We start from the raw sequence: 25268 nt of genomic DNA, 5'->3' as shown, positions 1-25268 counted from the left end.
TGGAAGGGGCTGCCTGGGGAGGTGGTGGACTCTTCGTCCCTGGAGACATTTAAAAAGCGACTCGATATGGCACTCATAGTCTAGTGACTGTAGCGGTAGTTGATCAAGGGTTGGACTCGATGATCTCTGAGGTCCCTTCCAACCCAGCCTATTCTATGATTCTATGATTCTATGGTCACCTTGGAGTACACATGGGAGAAGAGCCAGTGGGCAGCAAAGCAATCACAGTCTCAGCTGCTTAATAACAGCAGTGAAACTTCTGCACTTTCTCTTACTACTATTGTGCAGAATAAACCTAAAGTAACATCTAGATTCAATGATAATAAATGCTATACATGGCAAGGAAAGAAATAACCATGAGAGAATTAAGACTTTATTACCTGAAGTCCATGTTGTTCTGGCAAAGCAGTTCTAGGATCTTGCCAGACAGCCAAAATCTTTTTAAATTATGCTTTTGAACACCTCTCATTAACAAATTCATGGTTCCAATAAAGCAGAAAACAAGTCAAATAGTTGCTTCCAAGGTATTTTTGCATAAGAATATTTGTTTGCTTTGGGAGGGGCTTTTGCTATAAGGAAGCCAGAAAGATTTTTGCAATCTATCTACTCCAGCCCTCGATCAGACCACGGGCAAGACAGTAAATTCTTGCTGTAAACCTTCACTAGATTAGCTAAATCCTGGAGGCTGAGGCTGATATCTTCTTGTTCCTGGGCAATTTTATTTTCTTCTATCAGATAAGCTCTTAGATTTTTAATTACATGTCTCTTCACAGCTGTAAGTGATTCTTTTTTATGGCAAATAAATCCCTAAGGTGTTTAAATCAGAGAAATCAGTAGAGAAACTTGAAAACTTGGTTTTGAATAAAAGAAAAAAAAAGCAGCAAACTGTCCATATGAAATATAATATGGAATTTATTTCCCCCACAGATTTATTTTTTTTTTAACATTAATGAATATAATGTACATTTAATTTATAGAAAAAATAATGGAATCTACATGATGGAGGAACTGGAAGCAATGTTTGGTAAGCAGAGTTGCATCTGTCATGCAGCAGGAATGCTTGTAGTGGGACCTGGTTTCCAGATACAACCTTTTCAAATCTTAAGTTATCAGCATACAATGTCAGAACAAGTTCATCACAGGCAGTAGAAAAATAAAACCCTGTGCCCCAATGTGAAATTCAACCTTCAGTGGTTTCCAGATCTCTCTTGTGCTCTAAAATCTCTCCCCAAGAGCTGAAATGCCAAGTAATCCCCTTTTTTATGAGGTTCAGATGCGCATCCCAACTTCTCTTCCCATCAGTAAGGTTCCATTTGCATAGCATCCTCCATCTGAGGATCTCAAAATGCTTCCCAACCATTAGTGAAATAAAACTCCCCAAGCCAGGCCTGGGCACCACCAACCATCTCATTTTTGCTGTCTTTGGGGATGCACGTGGGGAAGAGAGATTTACGTGATGCAGCAGAACTAAGACTCTTGTGTCCTGCTGCTCACCAGGGCCTCTTGTGCCCCTCAAGGGAACTCATTGGTCTTCAGTGCAGATAAGGGTAAGTTTTCCATAAGTGCTTTCTAATAAAGTTCAATTTATGCAAAATCAACACCATAACACACTTGACTGCACTTCAAGAAAAGTCTGAGGTTGTATAGTCATCTATTGGGATAACTTTAAAGTTTTTTAACATATTTATTAGTTGGTTACCTACTGCTGGTTAAGTTTTGCATTAATCCCTCATTTGCTTCTCCCCAGTAAAAGTTTGCAGGAGAAACAAAGCAGTAACTTGATAAATCAACACCTGGAGCTTCCTGACAGGTGTTGGGTTTTTTTTTTCTAATATTTTTTTCTCTGGGTTTTACCAGATCCAGCAGCCACAACCTGATGCAGAGCCCCTTGCTACTGTCCTGGAGTTGCCTTAGGCATGCACACAAAGGAGATGATGCATTGGCTCCCAGCTGGACCCTAGATATACTGGAAATTTTGGAAAAATAACCATTCCTGATGACAAGTAATAACTGACAGGCAATTAAATGCTGGGCTATTTGGGGTTTGACACATCCACGTGGAATCAAAAAGCATTGGGCTGCTGATTATGGAGATGCTGTTCCTAAAGCTTAATGGGCAGGAGGAGAAATGGGAGTGTCACTAAACTTTTAGTGGGAATAGACTGATAATTCAAATACAATCACCAGGTAAGGCTTTTGGTTTTATGAAGATGGTGGCCAAAGGCTTTAAAAAGGGACACGATGACGGCAAGTGAGGTGATGAGTGATTGCAGTCAGAAGCCCTGCCCCAAAGAGCTTTGAGTCTTGGTCCTGCTGCTGAAAAGAGCATTAACCCAAATAAATCACTTGTGACAGGAGGGTGCTGGTGGTGGGAAGACCCCTGGTGAGGCTCCTGCTGAAGTCTGGTGGGACCTGGTGGTCAACTTGGCCGGGAAATGGGGTGCCCAACAGATGTGGCTGCAGGCAGGGGGCTGCTGTGCTTTGCCTCTGCAAAAGAAAGGGGCCTGTTTCACTTTCTGCCCAGGTTTCATTTACATTGCTCCCAGCTTCTCCTTCCACCTCTCCCTATAAAATCTCCTGCTTGGGCATCACTGTCTGAGGCAAGAGCTGTGCTACGGCGTTGGGTCCTGTGCTAGAGCCTAGTTTATAGTCTTCACTGCCTGTGCTTGTAGAAGGAGATGGAAGGGATGTTTCAGGAGATGCTGTGGAAGAGAGAGAGACAAGAAAGGGAATTAACACAGACCTGAAAGTTGTTCAGTAGAGCAATGTCCCCAGAGATGCAGCAAACCAGCCTAGGAAGCAAGGAGCAGGAGCTTGGGGCTTGGGGATCCAGCCTGAATTCAGGCAGGGTTAGGCATAATCTTCCTTCCTGGTTTGTGATGAGGACTGATAAGCATGGATTAGCTCCTCTCAGTGGTTTGCACTTGGGAAATGCCCCCAACTGGTTTTCAACCCTTCCTCTCCTTGTTGGAGGACTCTCAGCTCTGCTTCATTTACAGAACACAGCATCTCTCTACTCTCCCTCACTTCAAGGTGGCTCAAACAAGCCAAAACAAAGCAAAAATAATAATAATAAAGAGGCTAAAATACTAAATGTCAACATTTATATTGCTGAGAAATTGCAAAACATGCTACAAGAGGTAGCTTATTGCAGCTGGGAGAAGAAGACTGTGTGTGCTGTGATTACACATTAGTGGCTGCTAAATTGCAGCTCATCTTCTACTTCTCTTTCCTGAATAACATGGTCAGCTTGCTACTACAGCAGAGAAATCCCTGACCTGTAGCCATTGCCTACAGAGTGGTTGGAGATGGTTTTGTGTCCAGGTCATATTGTGTTCTGGTTGACAGCAACCAAAGCATTTGCATCTTGGAAACTCTTGCCACTAATAACTGCGTGTGCTGCTTTGTGGTATTTCCCAGAACTGCCTACATTCACAGAAACATGCTGTCAGCAAGCTGGATTTCTTTTTTTCTTATGTTTCTTAATCTCATGCTGTAAAGAAGCATCTCAAAATCCCCCTAGATCATGCTGTTACATGACAATTCCTGCTTCTCTTTTGGAAACGTGTTTCAAGGCTGCATAATAAAGGATTCAGCAAGGAGGGCTGTGAACTCTGATTCAAGCATAATCCTTCAGCACATAAATAAACCTAAAGGTCTTCTTATTGAGGGTTGCTCCTATTAAGGCCCTTAAGTATATTCAAAATGGATACATACGGTCTGGAGCAGTGTGAATCACAGAGCTCATGTTGCTTGGCATGACATGGCCTGGCAGAGGTTCCAGGTTGAGGTTGGGAGGTCCTGACTGGTACTGGAGATCAATGGTTGTTCCTGCAGTGGAAGGGGGAAAAGACATCACTCTTTGCAGAGTTACCAAGAAGCCAGATGCTCTGAGCCAAATCTTTGGGTTTGGTTTTTTTTTTCAGAGAACATGGAAGACCTCTGTGGGTAGGGGTTAATGTCCTGGCTCATCTTTCCTTCTTTCCTTTCTGCTCCTCTGTCTCTCAACCCTTCTCGGTCTAGGGACAACATCTCCAGCTTGCTGGGCTTTCAGCTAATGTCCAACAGACAATTCCTGCTCTTATCAGGGTTGCCAATATAGTTATAATTTTTCATATTGCTAACAAAAAAAAAACAAAAAAAACAACCCAAAACATTGTTTTCTTGCAAACTGCATCAGTTTGATAGGTTGCCCCAAATTCAAGTTCCCCCCTGGTGCGAAGCACCACAGGGAGTACCCATTTCTATAAAATCATTCCTGGGCCAGATTTTCAGAGGTAAAGTAGAAAGAAATGACTTGGGGATTGGACTGGAATGAGAAGGACCCATGTCCAAGCTACAATTCTACCTGAGCTTTCCCCTCCCTCCTCCCAAGACCAAGTTCTCTCTACCACACCCCCTCCAGAGAAGGCCACAAACCCTGTAACAACGTGGAAACCATGCAACCTCACTGCCTTTTCTCAGCAGGGCTCCTACCTCCCAGCAGCATCTCCTGAAGCAAGCTGTCAATCCTGGCCACACCAAAGAGCTTCACAAACTGGACTTGCTCTATCATCTGCCAGGTGATGCTCTGAAGAGGGGGCAGGAGGAGGAGGATATCACTGAACCGGCCTCGGGAGTCGTACTGCCGGTCGTTGATGTAGTCCTCTAGGTTGACCTGGACCTGGAAACGCATGTTCTTCACCTTCCCAGGCTCACTCAGGCCTTTGCAGTCTGGGAAAAGTAAAAATGAAGTTAATCCCTTGCCCACAAGCCAAAAAAAAAAAAAAGGTTACTTTGCCCCTCAAGCTCTGTGGAGGGGAAAGGGTGAACCGGTGCTGATCCTCTGGCTGTTCGCTCTCAGAGTCTCCAAGTTTTCTGACAGATTAGCATTGGGCTGCTATCATTCCCTAGCTCATATGGAACAGGGAGACAGAAGGGGAATTTGAGGGGAGTGAGTAAGAAAAATAAGAGCTTGCTTGAGATGGATACTTCTGGCTGGTGTCATTAGTAGAGAGGATTTAGGAGCTGAGCTGTATTTGGTCTTCTAAGTGCCTGGAATTTCCCCCTAAAAACTAGGAGTCCCAGCTACTGCTACTAAATAATGCAGATCTGGTTCCTATCTGATGCAAATAACACCCCCTGTCTTGACACCTTGTCTTTGATCTGTGGTTGACCCATTTTTCATGGATCTCTTGTCCAGTCCTGCTTAATCCTCAAGCAGGTGTGCACCCTGGTAGGGCAAAATGCTGGGATTTACACCTTCCCACTCCTATCTCTCCTGCAGTCTAAAATTGAGATTTTGGGCTCACTGATCCTTTTCCTTCACCGTACAAAGAATTCAGAAGCACCAGACTCTAGAGACCATCATGCCAAGAGCCCAGATGAAGTGGTTAACAAATTATTTAACTCCACAGACATGCCTGCTCCTTAGCATGAACAAATTTCCCCTCTGTAGAGCTTCACCCTTTTTCCTTTTAGATGAAATGATGGCACCTCACTGTCACACACATCTATAGCTTCCCTGAGATACTGATCAGCTGAGAAGGTAATTTGTCAAACTCAATTTACCAACTTGATCCTTACTCAGGTTTGCAGCAAGCTCTTTGGCAAGCCAAAGCTCCTGATGTTTGTAAAACCCCTGTATCTTGATTTCAAATCAGCAAACGTGGCAAAAAAACCCCCAAAACTAATGGAAGCTGCTCTGATTTCCCTGGGCTAATTGATGTGGAAGACAAAAGGCCATTGTTCTGGCCTTGGAATTGTTCCTCCATCTCTCTCCAAGCTGCAGGGCAACACACACCAAAGGGACACAAGGGTTGTAGTAAGGGGTTCTGTAGGCTCACAGAAACAGGAGTGTTTTTTGGGAATCCTGGGCTGAGACAGAACTCCTCATCTTTATGGAATGAGAACCCAGCAAAGGTTCAACACAAGCTTTCATTTCCCTCTGGGTGTTTCCCAGTTCCCCACCCTGGGAGGATCAGCCCTGCCCCAGACACCACTGGCTGCCAGCAGGATCCATTAACAAAATCCTTGGTATTTCTGGGTACTCCCAACAGCCCAGCTCTCTGTGGTTTTTAATGCTGCTTTCTCAGCTCTGATGGATGCTCCATGCTGCTGCTCTGGCTGGATTGACTCACTTCACTTATGCATAATTCAGTCCAGATATCCATGTCCTTATCTCCTTCATTTCAGACTGATGGGCTGTCCTGAAGCCAAGCTACAGAAGAAGCAAAAAACTTCTCTAGGGTCTACAGAACCTTGCACATCACTCTGGCTGGAGTTACTACTAAAGTGCTAAGTGTTCAGGAACAGGTTACCCATTACATGTCCTTGCTGCAGTGTCAAGTATTGCAGAGAGAGGGGGAACCAGGGCTGCTGCCAAGGGCTTTTTCTGGTGATTGAAGAACCCCCAACTCCTTTTCAAGGCTCATGTTTGGAAAGGAGGAAGGAAGAAGGAAGCTCACCTGGGTCAAAGAAGATGATGGCTTTAAGGCAAGCATACTCATTGTCATCAATCTGGATGTCCCTCAAGGGCTTCACCAACTCATCCAAGATTCTGGTGGCCACACGAGCAATTTCCAGTTCTGGACAGTGCATTGGGATGATGAAGTCATTCCCTGGGGAAACAAGAGAAATTCCCTCTCAGATTTGCACTCTTATTCTGCAGACATGGTTCCACCTACAAGTTACATTGCCAGATAATCCCAGTGCCCTTGTGCAGCAGATTTCCAGTGTGCAGCTTTACACTTGGATTCCCAGTTGAGAACCAAGCCCTGGACCTCATTCTTTGGTCCTTAATCATCATGGCTGCACGTCTGGATGCACCCACCCTATACAAAAAGTGTGTTCCACCTTCTGCTTTGCTTTAACCCTCTGCAATGCCCAGCATCTGCTTGCACCTCCTGTTGCATCTTTATTTTTGGTGTGGGTTTTTTTTTTATTTTTTTATGTTTTAAAATCCTAAGAAGTTCTCCCTCCCTCTCTAATATGTGGTTTACAAAATGAGTATTCTCATTATTCCACGAATAATCCCACCTGGTTTTTTGGTGACAGAGAACTATCTGAAAAGGAAACACCTCTTTGCACCAACATTTTTAATAGCCCTTTTTGCTAAGTTTTTAAGCCCTGGTACCCAAATCCCTCCTTGCCTTTGTCCTGGCAACCTCAGTTAAAAAAAACCATGCAGTGTGAGATGCCATTCAAATATTGTTGGGTTTTTTTATCTCATCCACAACTTCACAGCAGTAAGGGAATGGTTGGAAAAGTCCCAGTGAATTTGCTCACATTTTACAGACCTTCCCAAGCACTTAGTCTTGAGCCAATTGTGCAGACCCTGCCCAGAGGTCCTGAGGGGATTAGAGGATACTTAGCAAGGGCTCATGTGTGTGAATAATTCAAAGCAGGAGGGTACTTCACCACTTTTACCTAATAACAGAAAATCAGTGTAGGGTATGGATCTCTTGGCTACCCCAAGGAGCAGATGTTCCCCTGCGTGGGCTCTGAGCAAGGCAACCTGGAGAGGAGAAAGCAATCATATTAGGCTTGAAAACCCAAGAGACAGAAATTATAGGTATATGATCATGTTTCAGAAGGGCTACATTCATGGAAAATTAAATAAAATTAAATAAAAACTTGGTTTTGAGTGAAAGAGAAAGAGGGGTTTGAGTAACTTGAGTTCTTAGGAAATAAATGGCTTTTATATCCAGCTCTCAGGTATAAAGGGAAATAAATAAAGGGAAAACCAGCTCTTTTTGAGTGGGTCCTTGTGCATCCTGAAGTCACCAACTCTATTACACTTCAGGGGATTTTGGCTACTGGGCTAACATTAATCAATCCTTCATCCTCTATTACTCTTCCTCTGCTGCTAGCTTATTGCTCTGCATGGGGTGAGCTAAATGCTAACGTCAGATTTTCCTGCTGAAATGTCCAGCTGGGAATTCCTATCAAAGGTGGTGTGTTCCCAGGGAAGAGGCATTTCCATTTTACCTGGTCATCAAGTGGGAGCTCACAAAATGCTGGGATGTATTTTGCCCACTCAACCAGCACCAGAAGCTGCTGTTTCATGGACTCACACACATCGTTGATGGTTGCCACCTTCTTCATTGCAATATCTGCACTGTGCACTGGACTCAACGATGAATACTGAAAGAGAAACAGTCCAGGTGGTCTGGGACCTGTGCTTTTCTTCATCCTTGAGAACAAGGATTTATGATAAATAAATTATCTGAAGGAATTAACCTCATCAGGGCATAGGGAAGGTGCTCCCTGTTGTGTTTGCAGATTTATTTTTACACTGCCCATGGAAAAGCTTCCACGAGGTGGTGCTCGGTCCCAACAGACACCCCTCCCTCCTCCTCCTCCTTCCCCACTCTCCAGGCTGGCTCAGGAAAAAAAAAATCTGATTAATATTCCCCTTGCTAGCAGCAGCCAGCAGCATTGGGGCTCAGCTTCCCATCAATCACTAAAGCCAGCCAAAAGCATGGAAAGCATCCTGCCTTCCTCCCCCCTGTACCTGTTTGGGATATAAAACACCCTTTTTCAGTCTAAATAGGGAGGGAAAGGTTAAAGTAGTACTTTTTGAAAAGGAAGTGGATGCATTGCTGCATGTACTATGCAACATCTGGAGAAGATGTTCCAGTGGAGAAAGGATATTTGCATAAGAATTAAAGGGCATACGGGGAGAAATTCATTGTGGAACACAAAATAAGAAAGAAATGGATGCTAGTTGAAGCCCAGCAATTTTATTATTTATTTAGGGTTTTTTCCCTGGTAAAGGAATACCAAAAAAATACATCATTGACTGTGATAGGAACATTATGTCCTGGGCAGGACAGAGTGCAGGAAATGCAATGAGATTTTAGGGGTGCAGCACCTGTCAGGCTGGGGGTAGAGGGGTTGGAATTTCAGCTTTGCAATTCCCACAACCAAATCTGCCCTTTGCCAGGTCATGTTGCCTCAATAACACACCCATATTTTTTAGTCCCTGCTTTTTGATATCTCAAAAGCATTTTCTTCCCTGAGACTTTGTGCAATGGAAAAAAAAACCAAACCCACCCTTGCTTGGTTTAATGAGTTCATAACTCTCTGAGGAAGAGCTGAGGGAAGTTTGGAGGGTTTTTCCCTCCTCTGATACCTGCTGTGCCATGGCCTCAGCCTGGGTGAGGACACTGATGGAGAGTGAGCCATTGTCCTCATAGCTGCTCCTGCGGATGCTGATCCGGTCACGCTCGTTCTGCACGGCTGCAATGAGAGAGAGCAGGGCTGGTGACACCAGGGAACTTCTGCCACAGCCAATGGCTGCTGGTATTTGTGGTCCCCAGACACTCCTCTCTGCCTGCAAGACCCTCAATTCTTCCTGGATGCTGGAATAGGATTAAATTTTGGCTTAGAAGAAAGCTGGGGAAGGACTTCTTATAAGGGCATGGAGTGATAGGACAAGGGGTCATTGGTTCAAACTGAAAGAGGGGATGTATAGATCAGATATCAGGGAAAAATTCTTCACTGTGAGACCCTGGCCCAGGTGTTCAGAGAAGCTGTGGCTGCCCCATCCCTGGCAGTGTCCAAGTCCAGGTTGGATGGGGCTTGGAGCAACGTGGGCTGGTGGGAGGTGTCCCTGCAGAGGGTGTGGAATGAGATGAATTTTAGGGTCCCTATCAGTGATTCTGTGATTCAAAGCAGGCACTGGGGTAGGGGAAAAGGCCACCTGAGAGGGAGAGGACCAAGCACAGGAGCAATGGAGGGAGACAAGGCCATTAGGCCAGTTAGGGGATGTTAGCTGGTCCCAGTGGGGTTGATGCAGCTTGGGGGGAGTTTGGGGATTTGCTGCCGACCCTTTTCACAAAGCAATGTACTCACTCTGATGGGCTTCTGGCCTCTAATACCCTTTTTGCCATGTCTACACTGAGGACACCTCACCTGAGCTCTGGGTAGAGCAGGATGCTCCTGAGGTTACACCAAATCTTAAGTACCTCCAGGGATGGCAACTCTTCCCTACCCTGGGCAGCCCATTCCAATGTCTGATAACCCTTTCAGTGGTGACATCCTTCCCAACATCCAACCTAAACCTCCCCTGGTGCAACTTGAGGCCAAAGAGAGCAGAACACATTCCCCAGAGCATAGGAAAGGGTGATGGAAAAGGCTGCTCAGATCCCCACCAGTTTAAAGGTGAAGATGATAAGAGGAACCCTAACCTACGATTGATCTCCAGAATAGATTAACTCTTCACAGCTTTCTTTTGGAACACCTGATGCATGGGCACGAGCATCCAGCATTAGGAACCAGCCTGCCTGAATCCATGTCATTGCTAACACCTTTGGAAAGTCCTCACCCAACTTTCTATAGGGTTTCATATCTATCTGATTTCATATCAGCTGCTCCCCCACCTAGTTCTCTGGATGTGATGGGGCTCTTTTTGCCTCTTTACAGGGAAAGGTACAAATTTTACCTCCCAACCAAATTACAGATTTTAGGCAAGTCCTACCTAAAATCCTGGTCCTAGTCCCTGCTGTCAGACTCCTTTAGGAACCTTCAGCCTGTTGTGTCTCCCCAGTCCTTTTATAGCACATATTTCAGTGCTTCCCTCATGCTTTGATAAGCTCAATCTTCAAGTGTAAATGGATGGTACAGACTGATTTTTTTTTCAAGGTGATTTGGGTGTTATCGCTGCAAGTCCCCAAGATGTGATGGAATCAGATACAGAAGGGAGTTAATGTTTTACCTGCCACACAATTAATCTATTACTGTGTGGTAATTATATTGCTATATTTATTGTGCTTGTAAAAGGGAAGGGAAGGGTTTGGTCACTCATGGGGAGGCTCGAGGGGGTGTGGTGGAACTGAGGGTACTCGGATCTTAGCTTTGCACTCGATAAAACTCAACAAATTTGCTGGGAGGAGTAAAATCCCAGGGCAGGATCCCACCGTCCCCCAGGGACTGCTATTTCCAGTAGATGCCTGGCAAAAGCTTTGCTCACTCATTTGATGTCTCTAAGCCTGTTCTCTGCTCACTGTTCCAGTTCCCAAAGCCAATAAATGCCGGGAAGGGTCCCGGCAGCCTCGCGCGAGGAGACGTCAGCGGGAATGAGCCCCATGATCCAGAGGGTCTCCTGGGAACTATCCACTGCTAGGACATGTCCTGACTGTGGGAAGAGGGTGGGAAAACAAAAATATTCCCCCTCTGACGTCGAGGAGCCTGTTGGAGGGGCTGTGTTAGCCAGAGGAAGCCTGAGCCCTTCTGCCAGGAGCACATCAAGGATGCCGGCGAGCGGGCGGGATGCAGAGCGAGCAGGGCAGCTCTTGAGCAAACAGTGGTGTGTTTGTGGGATTGCAACAAACCCCTGTTTCCCAAACATTTTGTCCTTGCTGCTTTGCCACATAGGTGCAGAGCTGCTGATGAGGAACCTCCAGGGAGTTCAATAACTCCAGGCACAGGCATTGATTGGAAGGGAACAGCAGCTAACCCATGACTTTCCGTGGCAATTTAGGAGGTTAAAACCCTGCTTGCATGGGAGTGACCATTTCTAATTATTATTCCACTAAAAACATCCTCATTTAATGCCAGTGGAGTTGAAAAATGTATTAAGAAATGACATAAAGACTCCAGTTGAAAGAGGAGAGCAGGAGGAAAGAGGTGCAAGTGCCCCAGCATGGTGCCAGCATGAACCAGTTCTGTGTTTCTGTCTTCCCTTCTGCTGCCTAATTAATTTATCTGCACAAATTATTTTTTCCCAAGTTACCTCCAATTTTATAGGTGTGATATATTTTATTTGCAAATAAATCCCAATTTCACAGGCCTGATTTATGACTGTCACAAAGTGGGGAAGATCCTTTAGCTTTTCCACTCATCTTTGCACTGACCTGCAATCTCAGCTTTCTAAAAGCTGGCAGAAGAGATGTGTAAACAAAAGGTATGAAACAAGATAAAGGTCCTGTGAAACACTCATATAAACTGTCCTATAAACCTGTCCAATTCAACAAAAATAAACAACAAAAACACCCTCAAATCCCCCCACTGTGTTGTGGCCATAGGTGATCCAACAATTCTGTGTAAAACTAAAGGTATTCAGGTACATTCATAAATTACCTTAAAGGGGATGAGATGTTAAATATTAACCCCTTTTTTTTTTTTTTTTTTTTTTCTTTCTTCTTTTTTCACCAGCAAACTGAATCCTGACAGCACAGTGCTGATATTTCAAAAGATTTCCAGGTTTTCAGATACTCAGTCCATGTGAGTAGATGACCTGGCTCACTTCAAATAAAAAAAATCACACCCTGATAATTTAGTCAAAGTTAAACATGATCTCAGTAAGATATTAAAAATAGCATCTGGTGCACTCTTCAGTCACTGATGCTGAAATGACCAAAAACCTGCCTGGTAGGATTGTGCAAAAAACAGAAATCAAACCTTCTCCTATGCAAGGATTGAAAATCAGAGAGAACAGCCAGAAGGCCCCCAAAACACTCTGACCACCATGCAGTACAGTACCAGCCTTAACCATAAAATAAGAATAAAGTAGTGAATCTCCTGTAAAAAAAAAATCTAAAATCCTGATCATGGTGGTGTTTCAGAAGTTGATCTGGGGTTTGTCTTCAAGAATGCTTTTTCCTCTCCCTTCATCTCAATGTCAATGATTTCTTACTTGTAGTCATTAAAGTGAATTCTTGATACCAATAATGTAATTGGGATAGGAGTGTTTCTGAATGAGCTAATTTCTAGGAAATCTGGGGACTGGGGTTCCTACAAGACCCAATTTTTGGCCCTTTCTTGTTCTTGCTGGTGCCAATGGAACCTGGATCCCATCTCAACGCACAAGCTGGAGGCATGGGGCTCACAGGGGGGACATTCCTGGTCCTTCTGAGTGCAGGATCAAATTCAGAGTCTACATCCAATCTAAAGGACTCTACTGATGCTTTTCTCAACAGCTTCTGCCCAGCTGCTCCAAGCCCAGAGTGAACCTATAGCCCAACTACACTGTGCTCCCAGGACCAGCTATGCTCAGACCCTCAGCCATACACCTACACCACTGGTAAATATAAACCAAATAGGTCACATCATGTCATACAGCACAGGAATATTGGAAACAAATCACTCTGGATCCAAAATACCAGTTTATCAGTTAACTGTGGTGGGGAAAAACAAGTTTTTCTGATCCTGCACACACAGCAGTCAAGCTGTGGGTCAGTGGGATGTCAGCAGTGGGTAATACGTGAGGGTGACAACCCTGCCAACCCCACCCCAGGTGTATTGTCACAGGCAGGCTGGAAAAAGGATCATTTCCAGCTTCTTCCCCTCTCCTGTTAATAAAGAAATCTATTATCACATCCTGGAAAGTCTGACTGCTATTATATGGGCTGGCTGAGAAGTGGTGAGCCAAGAGCAAGAGAGCTTCAAACTCTTGTGTGCCAGTGCTGGGACAATAGGACACAGAGTGTGGATGTTACACCTGTGGTCTCCCAATGTGGACCAGTGCAAGGAAGAAAAAAATTATTTAATACTGTTATTATTATAATATAACTAATATTGGTGTCATTCTCACACTGCTTTGACCCAAATGATGGCTTCTCTTGTTCCCTTTGCAATGCTGTTTAATATTAATCTAGAACCACCCTAAAGCAAATAACTGTGTTCTTTTTGTGCACACAATTGTGCAAGAAAGTTTCTTTCACAGCCCTGCACACAGGCTTTGGATATAGCTCTGGTTAGCTAAGGTAATTTCTGCAAAGCAGTTGCTCAAGGTGCTTTAAAAACCCTCCTTACCAGACACATGAGCAGTTTGTGAGCACACAACCTGACTCTTGGCTCATAAAAATGTTTCAAGGAATGTGACTATGTGGAAGTTGCCAGGAGCCATCCCCAAGTAAGGGATCAATAATGAAGAGGTGAACCAAGGTTTTATAACATTCATCAGAAAACCAAGAATAATTGTTCTTCAACTCAAAGAATGGAGCTGATAACCAGATTTCAAGCTATGGGACTTGCTACATTGGCATTGGCTCCATCTCCAACTAGAACTGGCTTTGGTTTGCCCTGAACTACTTTGAGGGCTCTTTTTTTCCCTTATCTATTCTATTTCTTCAGTTTCTGCTAAATTTAACCAACAGGCATTTTTGTTACATCCACAACCTATGCCAGATTACAAGACACTCTTGTTCTCCAGGAAAATACATGGTCAGAAGGCTGGAAAGTTGTTTTTTTTTTCCTCACCAGTGAAATCTTATGAATTACCAGAAATCAGTGACAGATTTCCCTCTGGTTGCAGTGACTGCTGCAAGGGGGGTGGTGTGGAGAGAAGCTCTCAAGTTTCCTTCTAGCTCCCTCACCCTTTACCTAGGTGAAGAGTGCTGAAACCATCAGCCAAATACTTGCACATCGTGGGGATCTGTGATCTGTGGTGAGATGGTCTCAAGTACTCAAGAGTACAAAGAAAGTCTCTGCCCAGAAGGCTTGGAGTAAATCAAATAGCATCACCCATGTTCCACCACTATGCAAACACTGAATAATCAGAGCTCAGAAATGCTGTGACAGGTCCTCAGGGAAACTGCTTGTTAGGAATTAAGGCCTCAGTTAACAGGAGTGGGTTTTTTTCTCCTGTTTAACACTGAGCCCTGTAACATGTGGTATTTTGTTTAGCCCATTGGAAAGGCACATCCTGATGGTGACTGGTACCCAAATGCATTCCCCCTGCCTCTTAATACAGCCAACATAAAAAGCAGCAAAAGGCACCAGCTAGAAGTGGATTGGTCCTTCAATGCCTCTCCTAATGCTTGCTCCAAAGTCATGCTACACCCACAAAGAGGATGGTGCTGCCAAAGGGCTTGATTGACTCAAGTCCCAGCTCTGGGGGCACAGGAACCATCTGCATCTGGAAGCTCTCACACCAAAAGAAATGCTGTTAGGGATGCACCTTGCCCTAAGGGTTGCACCAAGTCCCACCAAACGTCCCTCTGTAGTAGTCAGCTTTTGGCATTGATGAGACTGAGGATGGCAGAGCCTCCCTGGGGGGATTAGGAATCACAGGAGCAGGTATGTAGCAAGGGAATTGTGAAATAATTAGAGGTTAAATAAACCCTGAGGAAGCCCATCCCTTTCCCAGTATAAAAATATCCTGAAGAGACCCACCTCCCAGGATGGCTGTAATGGAAATTCCCATCTGATAAGATACCAAATGGGGCTTTCAGCTTCAACAGCAAGAAGCATCTCCCTGTGACACATGAGAATCAATCTCTCTGGGCCAGGGCTGCCACTGCTCTCCTCCATGCTCTGCAATGGAAACAGGGCCAGAGAGGGCAGGAGGCAGTTTTGGAATGTCTCTTTGCACCCACCTTCCTTCTTCATGCCAGCTCTGAAGCATTTCTTCAGCCTGCAGTACCTGCACTGGTTCCTCTTGTCTTTGTCTATCACACACTGTCGGCTGAACCTGTGAGGAGACAGGAGATAAGACAGAGCAACCAGCTTGGCATCTGCACCCCCCTCTACCCTGAGCAGCCCCAAGTCCTCCGTGAGCTCCACATTGCCAAAGGTTTGAAAGAAATGGGTTAAATCAACGTTGACTTCAACCAGCTCCACATCTTCTGCACTGCTGCTCCTGCCAAGGAGGAGCAAAGTGATTTCAGACCACCCACCCTGAGAGGATTGTGATGCTTTTGGCTGTGAAAGTCTGACTGTGACTCAAGTTGTGCTGATGCCTGCCAGTGGAGGAGCTCCACGGCCCACTTTCCAACCACTGTTGGGTGTTTGGTTTTGGGGCTTGGTGGATCCAGCTTGTTAACCCTGCTTTGTGCAGAGTAATGACACCATAGACCACGAGAGGTTTTGTGTCCTAGTTCTGAGGCACATGGCCTCCTAATTCTTATCCCTTCCAATGTAGGATTTAGGAACCTAAATGCTTTTCAAGGAGTGGCCCACGTAGACCTGGCAGCTCTTGCCACACTGGGTGAAGTGATGGAAGAAGAACCTGTCCCACAGAGAGGAGATGGCGTGGGTTGCTCTGGGACCAGCATCAGGTTGTAAAAGCTGAGGCACTTTCCCAGGCTGGCAAAAAGCCGAAGGTACAAAGGGCCAAAGAGTTTCCAAGGAATTCACGTCTGTGCTAAACAGCAGAGCTCCAAGTTGGGCCAGAGACAGTGCTGCTCACCAAATAAGGCTCTGCAGACAAGCAAACATTTGCTATTTCCTTGGCTTCGATGCTGTGGATCTTCCCTGGGCTGCCAAATATCACAGAGATTCATGGGGAGGGGCAACAACTCTGCTCCCAGGGAACTGGGAGCCAAAATTTCAAAGAAATCAGCAGTAGCTGTTGCCTCCTCCCGTGGGGATCCCACAGTTCCTGGGATGGGCACCGGTTGGGTGGACACTGCTGTCACCCCAGGTGCCTTTCATGGCTGCTGTGTCCTGAAGTGATAAGAACTCCAGGAGCATTTTGAACAAATGTGATGACTGGCATTGAAAAAATTTGGAACACCCTTCAGTGCTCTGGAACAGAAAGAAAACTTCCAGGTTTTAATTAGAGATGAAGGGCTGAGTGTATTCAGGGACTTTTTGTCTCTCTTCCTCTTGTGCAAAAATAAACCATTTTTCTAAGGTCAGCTGATAGCTGCTGTATAATTTATAGCCTCCTCCTCATAAAAAAATTCTCTCAAGTGAATACCTGTGTGCCAAAGTGGATGTGAATCATCCCTGGTCCACAGCAGGTTCTCAGAATGGCTGTAAAATCACCAGTGATATGCCAGTGTACACAGTTTAGTGATTTCAAAACAAAAAAGGAGACAATCTGAGGGAGGTGGAAGCTTCAGAGATGGCAGGTTCTTGGATGATTGTTGCTTTTGACTGGGAAAACCAAGAAACATGGAGCTTGAGATGAAACTTCTGGAGCTTTGGTCCTTTGCCACCTTGGCTTTCCTTTGCTGGGCCATGTTAAGATTACGGTACCCACCCCAGGCAAACCTCAGGTTTCCTGTGGGGAAAACAGTGATGCTGAACTCATGAAATGCTCAGTGTCACAAAACAGTTTCAACCTCCAAAGATGAGCTAGGACACAGCTCACTCCTTAGCTCCCTGTCTTCCAGCAAGCAGCAAACCAGCAGCATCCCCACCAGAATTCAAGGCATGGAAATCCAAACATTTGGGATAGGGACCCCGTGGTGCAACCTGATCTCAAATCCAAGTAAAAAAATTGCATTTAATGATTGCAGAGGGGGGAGGTACCTGCAGGAATAGACGTGGTTCTTGCGGACACTCCTCCTGAAGAAGCCTTTGCAGCCATCACAGCTGGATGCTCCGTAGTGTTTGCCGGTGGCTCGGTCCCCACAGATGGAGCAGAGAGAAGAGATGCCATTGGTGAGCAGGTTGGGGGCTGCTGCTTCAGCTGTGATGGTCTCTGTGGGCAGAGAACAGAGACCATTCGAGCTCTCTGTGATGGAAACCAAAATCATCTGAGAACAAGGCGTGGGGTTTTGGTTTTTTCTTTTTTTAAGTTGAAGCAGGCGCTGACCCAGCCCCACGCACGGGTGGGTGCATGAGATGTGTGTGTTGCTGGCTAAAGCTTCCAGATTGATGGTCATGTTCTCCTCAGCTTGCTGGTTTTTTTCCTTTGCTTCAGGGAACAGATTTCAAGCTGCATCACCCAGCGTGCTCATGAGAATTGAACACTTACCCCTATTTTTCTTGACAGATGCAGAGAAACCTTACCTGGAGGTGAGATGAGGGATGGGGAGCCACCTCCCCAGTTAGACATGTGGACAGTTTGGTTCAAAACTGGTGCCAGAGAGGACAGTGGAGAGAACATCATTAACCTCAATAAGTAGAAAGCAGAGGTGAAACAGCAGAAGCAGGGATGATGAGCTACATCATGCAGATGACAGAGGTGCTGGAGACAAAAGGCTCCTCTTGAGAACTCCTCTGCAGCTGGAAGACACAGACAGCAGCTCCCACATGGTCACTTTAGTCCTAAATCTGGTTCCAGCTCCAAATTACCCTCTGAAGAGGCTCATTGCTTTCCCCTGGGAAGCAATAGAGGGGTCCCTTCTAAATTAGGGACCTAAAATTAGGTCATATGAATGCCCCCTGTCATGGCCTCTGCTTGCACCCACTCATTTGGGGCAGGAATAGCTCAGCCCCTGCCTGGCCTGTGTATACACTGCTGAAAACTCCCCTTCAAACTTCTCCCTTGGCCTTAACCACCAGACTCACTGCCCTCTTAACCCCTCCTAATTTGAGGCACAGCTTGGGGCAGGGGAAAAGGAAAAAAAAAGGGAAAGAAGAAAAAAAAAAAAAGGAGACATTTGAGAAGAGGCAGATGACAGTGTTTACATCTCACCGAGGGCAGGAATGTTTGTGGAGTCTGTCCTGACCCAGGCAATCACTGCAGGATGGTTTTATGAATTTTTTATGGATTTATCACACCTCTGGGAGCAAGGTCTTTGCTCCAGGGGAGCTCATCTAATGCTCTGCTGAGCATCCTGTGGTGGCAGGGAAAGCTTAGCTGCTGTTGGACTCAGCAGTGACAAATCTTACAGCAAATTACTCAAAGGGGAGGAACTGGCATCTGACCTGAAGAGTTTAGAGAAGGTTTTCTGATGCATAATGGATAAAAATATCTTTGGGTAATCCACACACAACATGTGTGTGTACAGAGAGAAAGAGAAAGCTATTTTTGTGTAGGAAAACACATCAAAAGTTTAGAGTGAAAATATTTGCTAGGTCATGAACATTGTAACCAAAAGCCAAAAAAAGAAGAAGAAAAAAAAAAAGCCAATAAAGATTTAGTTTCTCAAAAACTGGAAAGTTTTTTAGCTAAGGTGAGTAAGACGTTTTTGGTACTTCAGAGATGCAAAGGTCAGAGTTCCTTTCACCCCCTTAAAAACTCCTTTTTGATCTATATTTCACTTTCTAGTGTTTGGGTGAATAAATCAGCAGGTAGGATAGGAGCAACACAAGAAGAAAGAATGAGAGCATCAAAATCTTTCTTATGTCATAATGACAGGAACTAAGATGTACCTGATGCTAAAATCCATGTAAGGGTTTTTTTTTTTTTTTTAATGTTGATTCTTAGCTTGATTTTCTTGATAATTCAGTATGAAACGTACTAGAATATTCCCTTGAGAGTAAATGTCCTGCTAAATATTCATGCATCTGTTGCTCCACCTATTTGTTTTTAAGGAACACATGACCATAAACACACCAAATGTGCATTTTAAAAAAATTACATAAAAAAAATAAAGATAAGAAGGTCAATTGTCTCTTTGCTTGACATTGTGTGGATCCCAGGCTGAGCTGAACCTCCATGGCTGTGGCCAGACCCCTTGCTAGGATTGTTCTGGACATTCATAGCTAGAAAAATCTGAAGTTTCAACCACCTTTATGAGTTATATTCAAGCAGAGTTCAGACTGGGAATTACAAACTGCCTGATCTCAGTGAGGATGCTCTGGTTTCCATTCAGAGCTGGAGCTTTGCAGGATTCCTGTCCACTGCAGACTTCTTTGCTTCTTTTCTTTTCAGTTCCATCATTGGCTTCTTCTAGAAGTCTATTGTACAAGGGAATTACCTTGTCATTCATGGCTTTTTCTTTAGTCTAGCCAGAAACCCAAGCCAGTCTTGGTGCACATCATTTTCCAGCTTACAAATCCCTGAATTACACGTGCTGAGACAGAAAGAGGTCAGAATTGTGGGTTTTAGGGCATGCACACACATTCAGACTTGGTGGCCAAAGCCAGCGTTGCAAAACCTCTGCATACAAACATAGGGCTGGGTGGGGGCTGACACCAAAGCCCTGGCCATGTGCAGGTCAGTGGCTTTCTACCTCAGCTTTGAGCAAATAGAGGGGGAGTTTTTGAGAAAAAAAACCAAACAGAGCTTTGATTTTGTGTTTCCAAATCCTACAGTACCAATGACAAAGAGGCCAGCCAAAAAAAAAAAAAAGGCCACAGCTCCTCACGTGCAGCCTGAAGGACAGTCAGGAACCATAAAAAAAAGATCTTTGATGGCTTTTTCATGGTCTGAATTGGGTCAGACTGGGCTGGGAAGGTGTTTTGTCAACCAGGTGCCAAAGTTCCAAGGATCAGGGTGATGATGTTTGGGTGCTGAGACAGGAAAAGGAGCACAGCCGTGGGAGCAAGTGCCCAGCGATGCTTGGCTAAAGAATTCATCTGATACTTCAATAATTTTCAGCACAATGTCAACTCTGACAAGAGCCTGAGGAAGTGGATATTAACAGCATAAAAAAAAACCAAAAAACAAGTGAGAATCTGATCTGTGATGCTAAGGAAAGGAAACAAGATTGTACCAAATGGGAAAATTTCTGCAGTTGCAGCACATGTTGTAGAAAGAAAGGATTAGCAGTGATTTCACTGGTATCCTTTTGCTGTCCTTTCTATTAAAAACAGGTCATTCTTTATACTCCTCCACCTCTCCCATAATGGATTCTATTCTTTATTTTGAACTAGTCTCCAAATACTTGGCAAATGGTGGACTCCTTCAAGGGAGAGAATTCAAAACACCTATCTAGGCAAATCTCAAAACTTCAGCAGCTTTCCAAAGCAGAAAGCTTAGCACCACAAGTGCTAATCCACCCAAAATTTTGGTGAGTCCAAAGAAGGAAACAGTTGGTTTCAAGAAAGCATGACCTTCATAGAATCATAGAATCATAGAATCCTTGAGGTTGGAAGGGACCTCGAAAGATCATCTAGTCCAACCCCCCCTGCCAGAGCAGGGCCACCTAGAGCACATCACATAGGAACGTGTCCAGGCGGGTTTTGAATGTCTCCAGTGAAGGAGACTCCACGACCCCCCTGGGCAGCCTGTTCCAGGGCTCTGTCACCCTTACAGGAAAAAAATTGTTCCAGATATTCAACTTGAACCTCCTGTGCTCCAATTTACACCCATTACCCCTTGTCCTATCACTGGTCATCACTGAGAAAAGCCTAACTCCATCTCCCTGACACTCACCCCTTACATATTTGAAAACATTGATGAGGTCACCCCTCAGTCTCCTTTTCTCCAAACTAAAGAGACCCAGCTCCCTCAGCCTTTCCTCATAAGGGAGATGTTCCACTCCCTTAATCATCTTAGTAGCTCTGGGCTGGACTCTTTCAAGCACTTCCCTGTCCTTCTTGAACTGAGGGGCCCAGAACTGGACACAATACTCCAGGTGCGGCCTCACCAATGCAGAATAGAGGGGGAGGAGAACCTCTCTTGACCTACTAACCACACCCTTTCTAATGCACCCCAGGATGCCATTGGCCTTCTTGGCCACAAGGGCACATTGCTGGCTCATGGGCATCCTCTTGTCAACCAGGACCCCCAGGTCTCTTTCACCTACACTGCTCTCCAGCAGGTCAGCCCCCAACCTATACTGGGACATCTTGTTGTTCTTCCCCAAATGCAAAACTCTACACTTCCCCTTGTTGAATTTCATCATGTTTCTCTCTGCCCAACTCTCCAGCCTTATTTTAAAATACTTTAACAGTCAGTTTTATAATTGTTTGGCATGTAAGAAACAGTCCTGAGTCGATTCAAATAAAGATTGCATCCCTTCCTGTCTGTCTTTAGAGAGGGCAAACCTGCCATTTGATTTAGCAGAGGAAATAATACAGACAAATCTTGTATAATGAGAGAGATATGGCTTAAAACAAGCTGGTATATTTTTAAAAATATCTAAATGAGATTATTTCTTGATTCTAACAATTTAAGATATGTCTAAACCTACAGAGTACCCCCGTGAACTCTTATTTTGAGCACTCTGCTGGTTAGCAATATTTTTCCATGCATGGACATTTCAGGTCTTTTTTTTTTTTTTTTGAAGTTATTTTTACAAACTGTAGAAGAGGACACTTACCCAAGACAAACAAGCTAATTTCAAAACAGCAGGTTCCTGAGAGAAGTGGTTACTCATTAACAGCTAGGCAAATAACACAATACCAATCTAGATAAACTTCAGAAAAAACCCAACCTGTCAGTTCCACTGTAGGAAACAACAGAGGGTTTGGAAGTTAATTTTCAAAATATTATTGAATTCTGAGGGAATTTATACCAGTCTTGGAAAGCAAAGAAGTTGTCCAGCAGCAAACAACCAAGAGAAACATCTGCATTAAATAACATTTCTGGAGTAGGGTGGAAATCATTTGGAAAGAATAAGAAATAAGATGCAGTCTGGAGCTGGTGAAAAAAATTATAATTAAAAAATTAAAAAAGAAATTGAAGATCTTCTATTAAGATAGAGCTTTTCTTGAAGTCAACTTTAAATTCAAATTTATTTGGGCCTTTAAACTTCATTTGCCTCCTGATACTCCTCCATGTCCCACAGTGATCAATCCAATCATCCCATATTGTATGATAGTATGACTGAAATGCTGAATTTTTCTGATGAGACAGCTAAGGAGCAAATGTGAGACCCTGGAAATCCCATCTTAATTTCACTGAGTTTCTTAACAAATTAATGAAAGCTGCCAGAAGTCTCTAAGAGCTTTGCTGAGGTTGGAATCCCATTTGGTTACATTATTGGTTTCATGCTATATGACTAAAATGCTCCTCATTTTTTGCACAGTGAGCAGCTGATCACAGACAAGTTCACTTTACTTTCGACCACTCAGAACTTAAATATCAGGCTGTATTTCTGTGAACAAAGCAAAAGTCTTTGCATATAAACACACACCCCTCACGGCCAAGTTCTTTGTGCTCTGTAAAGGCTTTAAGGCCACGTTGGTAGCCAGAAAAAAATAAAATAAGGCAAATAATTTAGGTATTTCTTCACAATCTAAATATGGGTAAGTCTTATAAGGGAATGGAACACACATTTTAAGGAAGAATTATTGGTATTAACTCATAAGTCACCCAGGGGGACAAACCCATGGGGCACCACGAGGAGCTCTCCCAGCATTTACAATACCTTGCGGGCTCTTCGGGACACGATGCTCAGCCCAAGAAGGAAAAATACAACTCAAAATAGGACCAGCAAATGAAGGGGTCCCGTTTCAGCCCAAACACAACCACAGATGCAACAGAAGTTGACAGGTCAGCTGCTTAAACATTACCCCTTCCACCCTTTGCCCCACACCTCCTACCCGCCTTTCCTAGGAGAAGGCAGTGGAGGGGGTTATTGAGGAGGCAGCAAACAGAAAGCTCACCTGGGTTATTGGGGAGCACCCGAAGGTTGTCAAATTCCAGCATGGTATAAGAGGAATCCAAGGAGTCAACATAATCAGGCATATCCATGTCCATGATGGGCTGACAAAGCTTCATTATTACTGTCAACAGCAAGGGAAGAGGCAAAAAAAAAAAAAAAACCAAACCAAAACCCAACCGGCCCGGCTGTCAATCACGGCCAAGGTTTCCTCTGCAAAGAGAGACACCCAGGTCCTCACATCAACAAATCATGACCCAGCTCTGCCCACTGTCCCCTCCCCATGCCAGGACAGGAGGGACGGAGCCGTTCCCTCGCGCCGGCGCCGTCCCCTCCCTTCCCGGGGTGCATCTGTGCTCCCTGTCTCCTGATAACGTGAGGTAGATAAGGCCCAGACTCCAACGACTTGGATTGCATCTTGGGGTCAATCCAGCCCCGTTTTATGGCCATCCCCGTGCAAACATTTTGAAAAAGGCTGTGGGGAGGTGTTGGAGCTCTCTGCCAGGAGGGCAACGTGGTGGTGATGCCAAGGAACACCTGTGCAGGTGCCACCTTCTTTGGCTACCATTGGGAAAAGGCCAAATGATGGCACTGGAAGCTGGTGAAGACAACAAATCAGTGTCCCCGTTGGGTGAAGATCACCGTTGGGTCAAGGTAGATCAGCACTGAGGACCTGAGGCTTTGCCATGAGAAACCAACAGTTCTGCACACCAGATGACACCTTCAGTCACCACTGGAAGAGAGAAATGACCCTTCCTTACAGCCCTCTACACGAAGCCCCTCCAAGGCAGAGGGGTCCTATCCACCACTCAGTGTTCCCATCACCTGTGTCTTCTCCCTCGTGACCCCAGGCAGCCCCAATCTCCCAGAGTTTCCCAGTGAGCTCAGCTGGAAGGATGGAAGTTGTTGTTAAGGAAGAAGGTTTCAAGGGGTGGCAAATGATGAAAATGGAAAAGGGAAATGGAAGGGCCCTGGCAGGCTGGGTGGCAGATGTGTGGTGGTTCATTTCACCCTGACCCATGCTTGTTTTTTCTGGGAAAGAACCATATTGCAGAATCACAGTTCCAGTTTTTCCCCCACAGGACTGAGCTGTGTTTGGTTTGGTTGATTGTTTTGTTTTGGTTTTGTTTTTTTTTATATAATTTACTGAGTTTTTCACAGTTCTTTCCTCATTAAGGTTCATGAGCTGTACTGCAGGTTGAAGTGGTTGTTTTATTCCAAGTTTCACCTTCCAGTTGCCTTCCCTGACATTACAATTCCCTTTCCAGTGACGTCCTTTTGTGTCAGAGGCCTTTTCCTTTCCATGAGCTGTTCCCTGAGATCCAGTTCAACATCCTGCTGAAGCTGGAGGAAAGGAAAAGTCTTGAGAAATCAGGAGAGGTGTTGCCAAAAAAGAAGCCTTGGCCAAAAGAAGAGGATTGCCAGACTGCCTGAACTCTCACTGAACCCAGGAGCTGGGCGGCCCCATGGATCCCAGTAACCTCCAAATAGCAAGAAACACACCAAAAAGGAGTTTTGAAATGTCTTAGATATACTCATTATAATTTCTTTTATATTAGTTTGGTTTTTTTTAATGGATTTTTCCATATCCTGGGGACTTCCAGTGAACATTGCAGTTGGCTAAGTCCAGATAGGCTTTTCCCCCCCAGAAGGACTGGGTGCAGGAACATTTACCTTTTTTTCCTTATCATTTCTGGGGCATAAAATCATTTCATGTGCTATAGATATATTTATTTTTTTCCCCTTCTTTCCTTTTTTTAAGAACATGCTGTAACTACTGGTGTACAAATGACTCCTTGGTTAGATAAGACATTATGTTTTTATCCTTGGACTATGCCCCCAGACTTTCAGTAATGCCAGCATCAGCTAAGTTAGCATCTGATTACTTGTTCTTGCCTCTTACTCAACTTCAGTCTTGATTATGCCTATTAACCTGGCACATTTTCTTTGAACTGAGCTATGGGCACAATCCTGCCTCGTTCTGTTGCAGCTGAGAATACTCAGTTTTTACAATCAAAGGTGTACAGTTTGTTTTGTTGGGTTTTTTTCTGGGGGGGGGGGTTCTCACCATTAAAAAAGTCATCTCTGTATTCACTATTCTTTTGGGAAATTGTATCCCAGAGAGAAAGCAGCTGGGAGATGTCACTGTCCTGATATCATTGGCTTTAGAGG

The 25268-nt window shown here is 44.7% G+C and overlaps 1 protein-coding gene across 3 annotated transcripts; it reads right to left on the bottom strand.

Annotated features, from left to right (window-relative positions):
- Nucleotides 1-1223: 1223 nt before the first annotated feature.
- LOC103535303 (hepatocyte nuclear factor 4-beta) lies at nt 1224-23288 on the bottom strand. 3 transcript variants are annotated; one of them, XM_030457783.1, is made up of 10 exons: nt 23101-23288; nt 17185-17389; nt 15303-15397; nt 9116-9222; nt 7969-8124; nt 7408-7495; nt 6447-6599; nt 4477-4713; nt 3718-3831; nt 1224-2702 (listed from the first exon to the last, which is right to left on the bottom strand). In XM_030457783.1, exons 1-10 carry the CDS (start codon nt 23213-23215, stop codon nt 2566-2568), a joined length of 1407 nt encoding a protein of 468 aa, XP_030313643.1. In that variant the 5' UTR covers nt 23216-23288; the 3' UTR covers nt 1224-2565. The 3 variants fall into 3 exon arrangements, with proteins under 3 accessions (XP_030313643.1, XP_030313645.1, XP_030313646.1); XM_030457785.1 differs by having other exon boundaries at nt 17185-17356; nt 23101-23287; XM_030457786.1 differs by having other exon boundaries at nt 1224-2487; nt 23101-23286.
- Nucleotides 23289-25268: the final 1980 nt, after the last annotated feature.

This window comes from Calypte anna, chromosome 11 (genome assembly GCF_003957555.1).
Source record: "Calypte anna isolate BGI_N300 chromosome 11, bCalAnn1_v1.p, whole genome shotgun sequence".
Classification (NCBI taxonomy): domain Eukaryota; kingdom Metazoa; phylum Chordata; class Aves; order Apodiformes; family Trochilidae; genus Calypte; species Calypte anna.
Note: the sequence above shows the minus strand (reverse complement) of the source record. Positions and strands in the feature narration are given on the sequence as shown.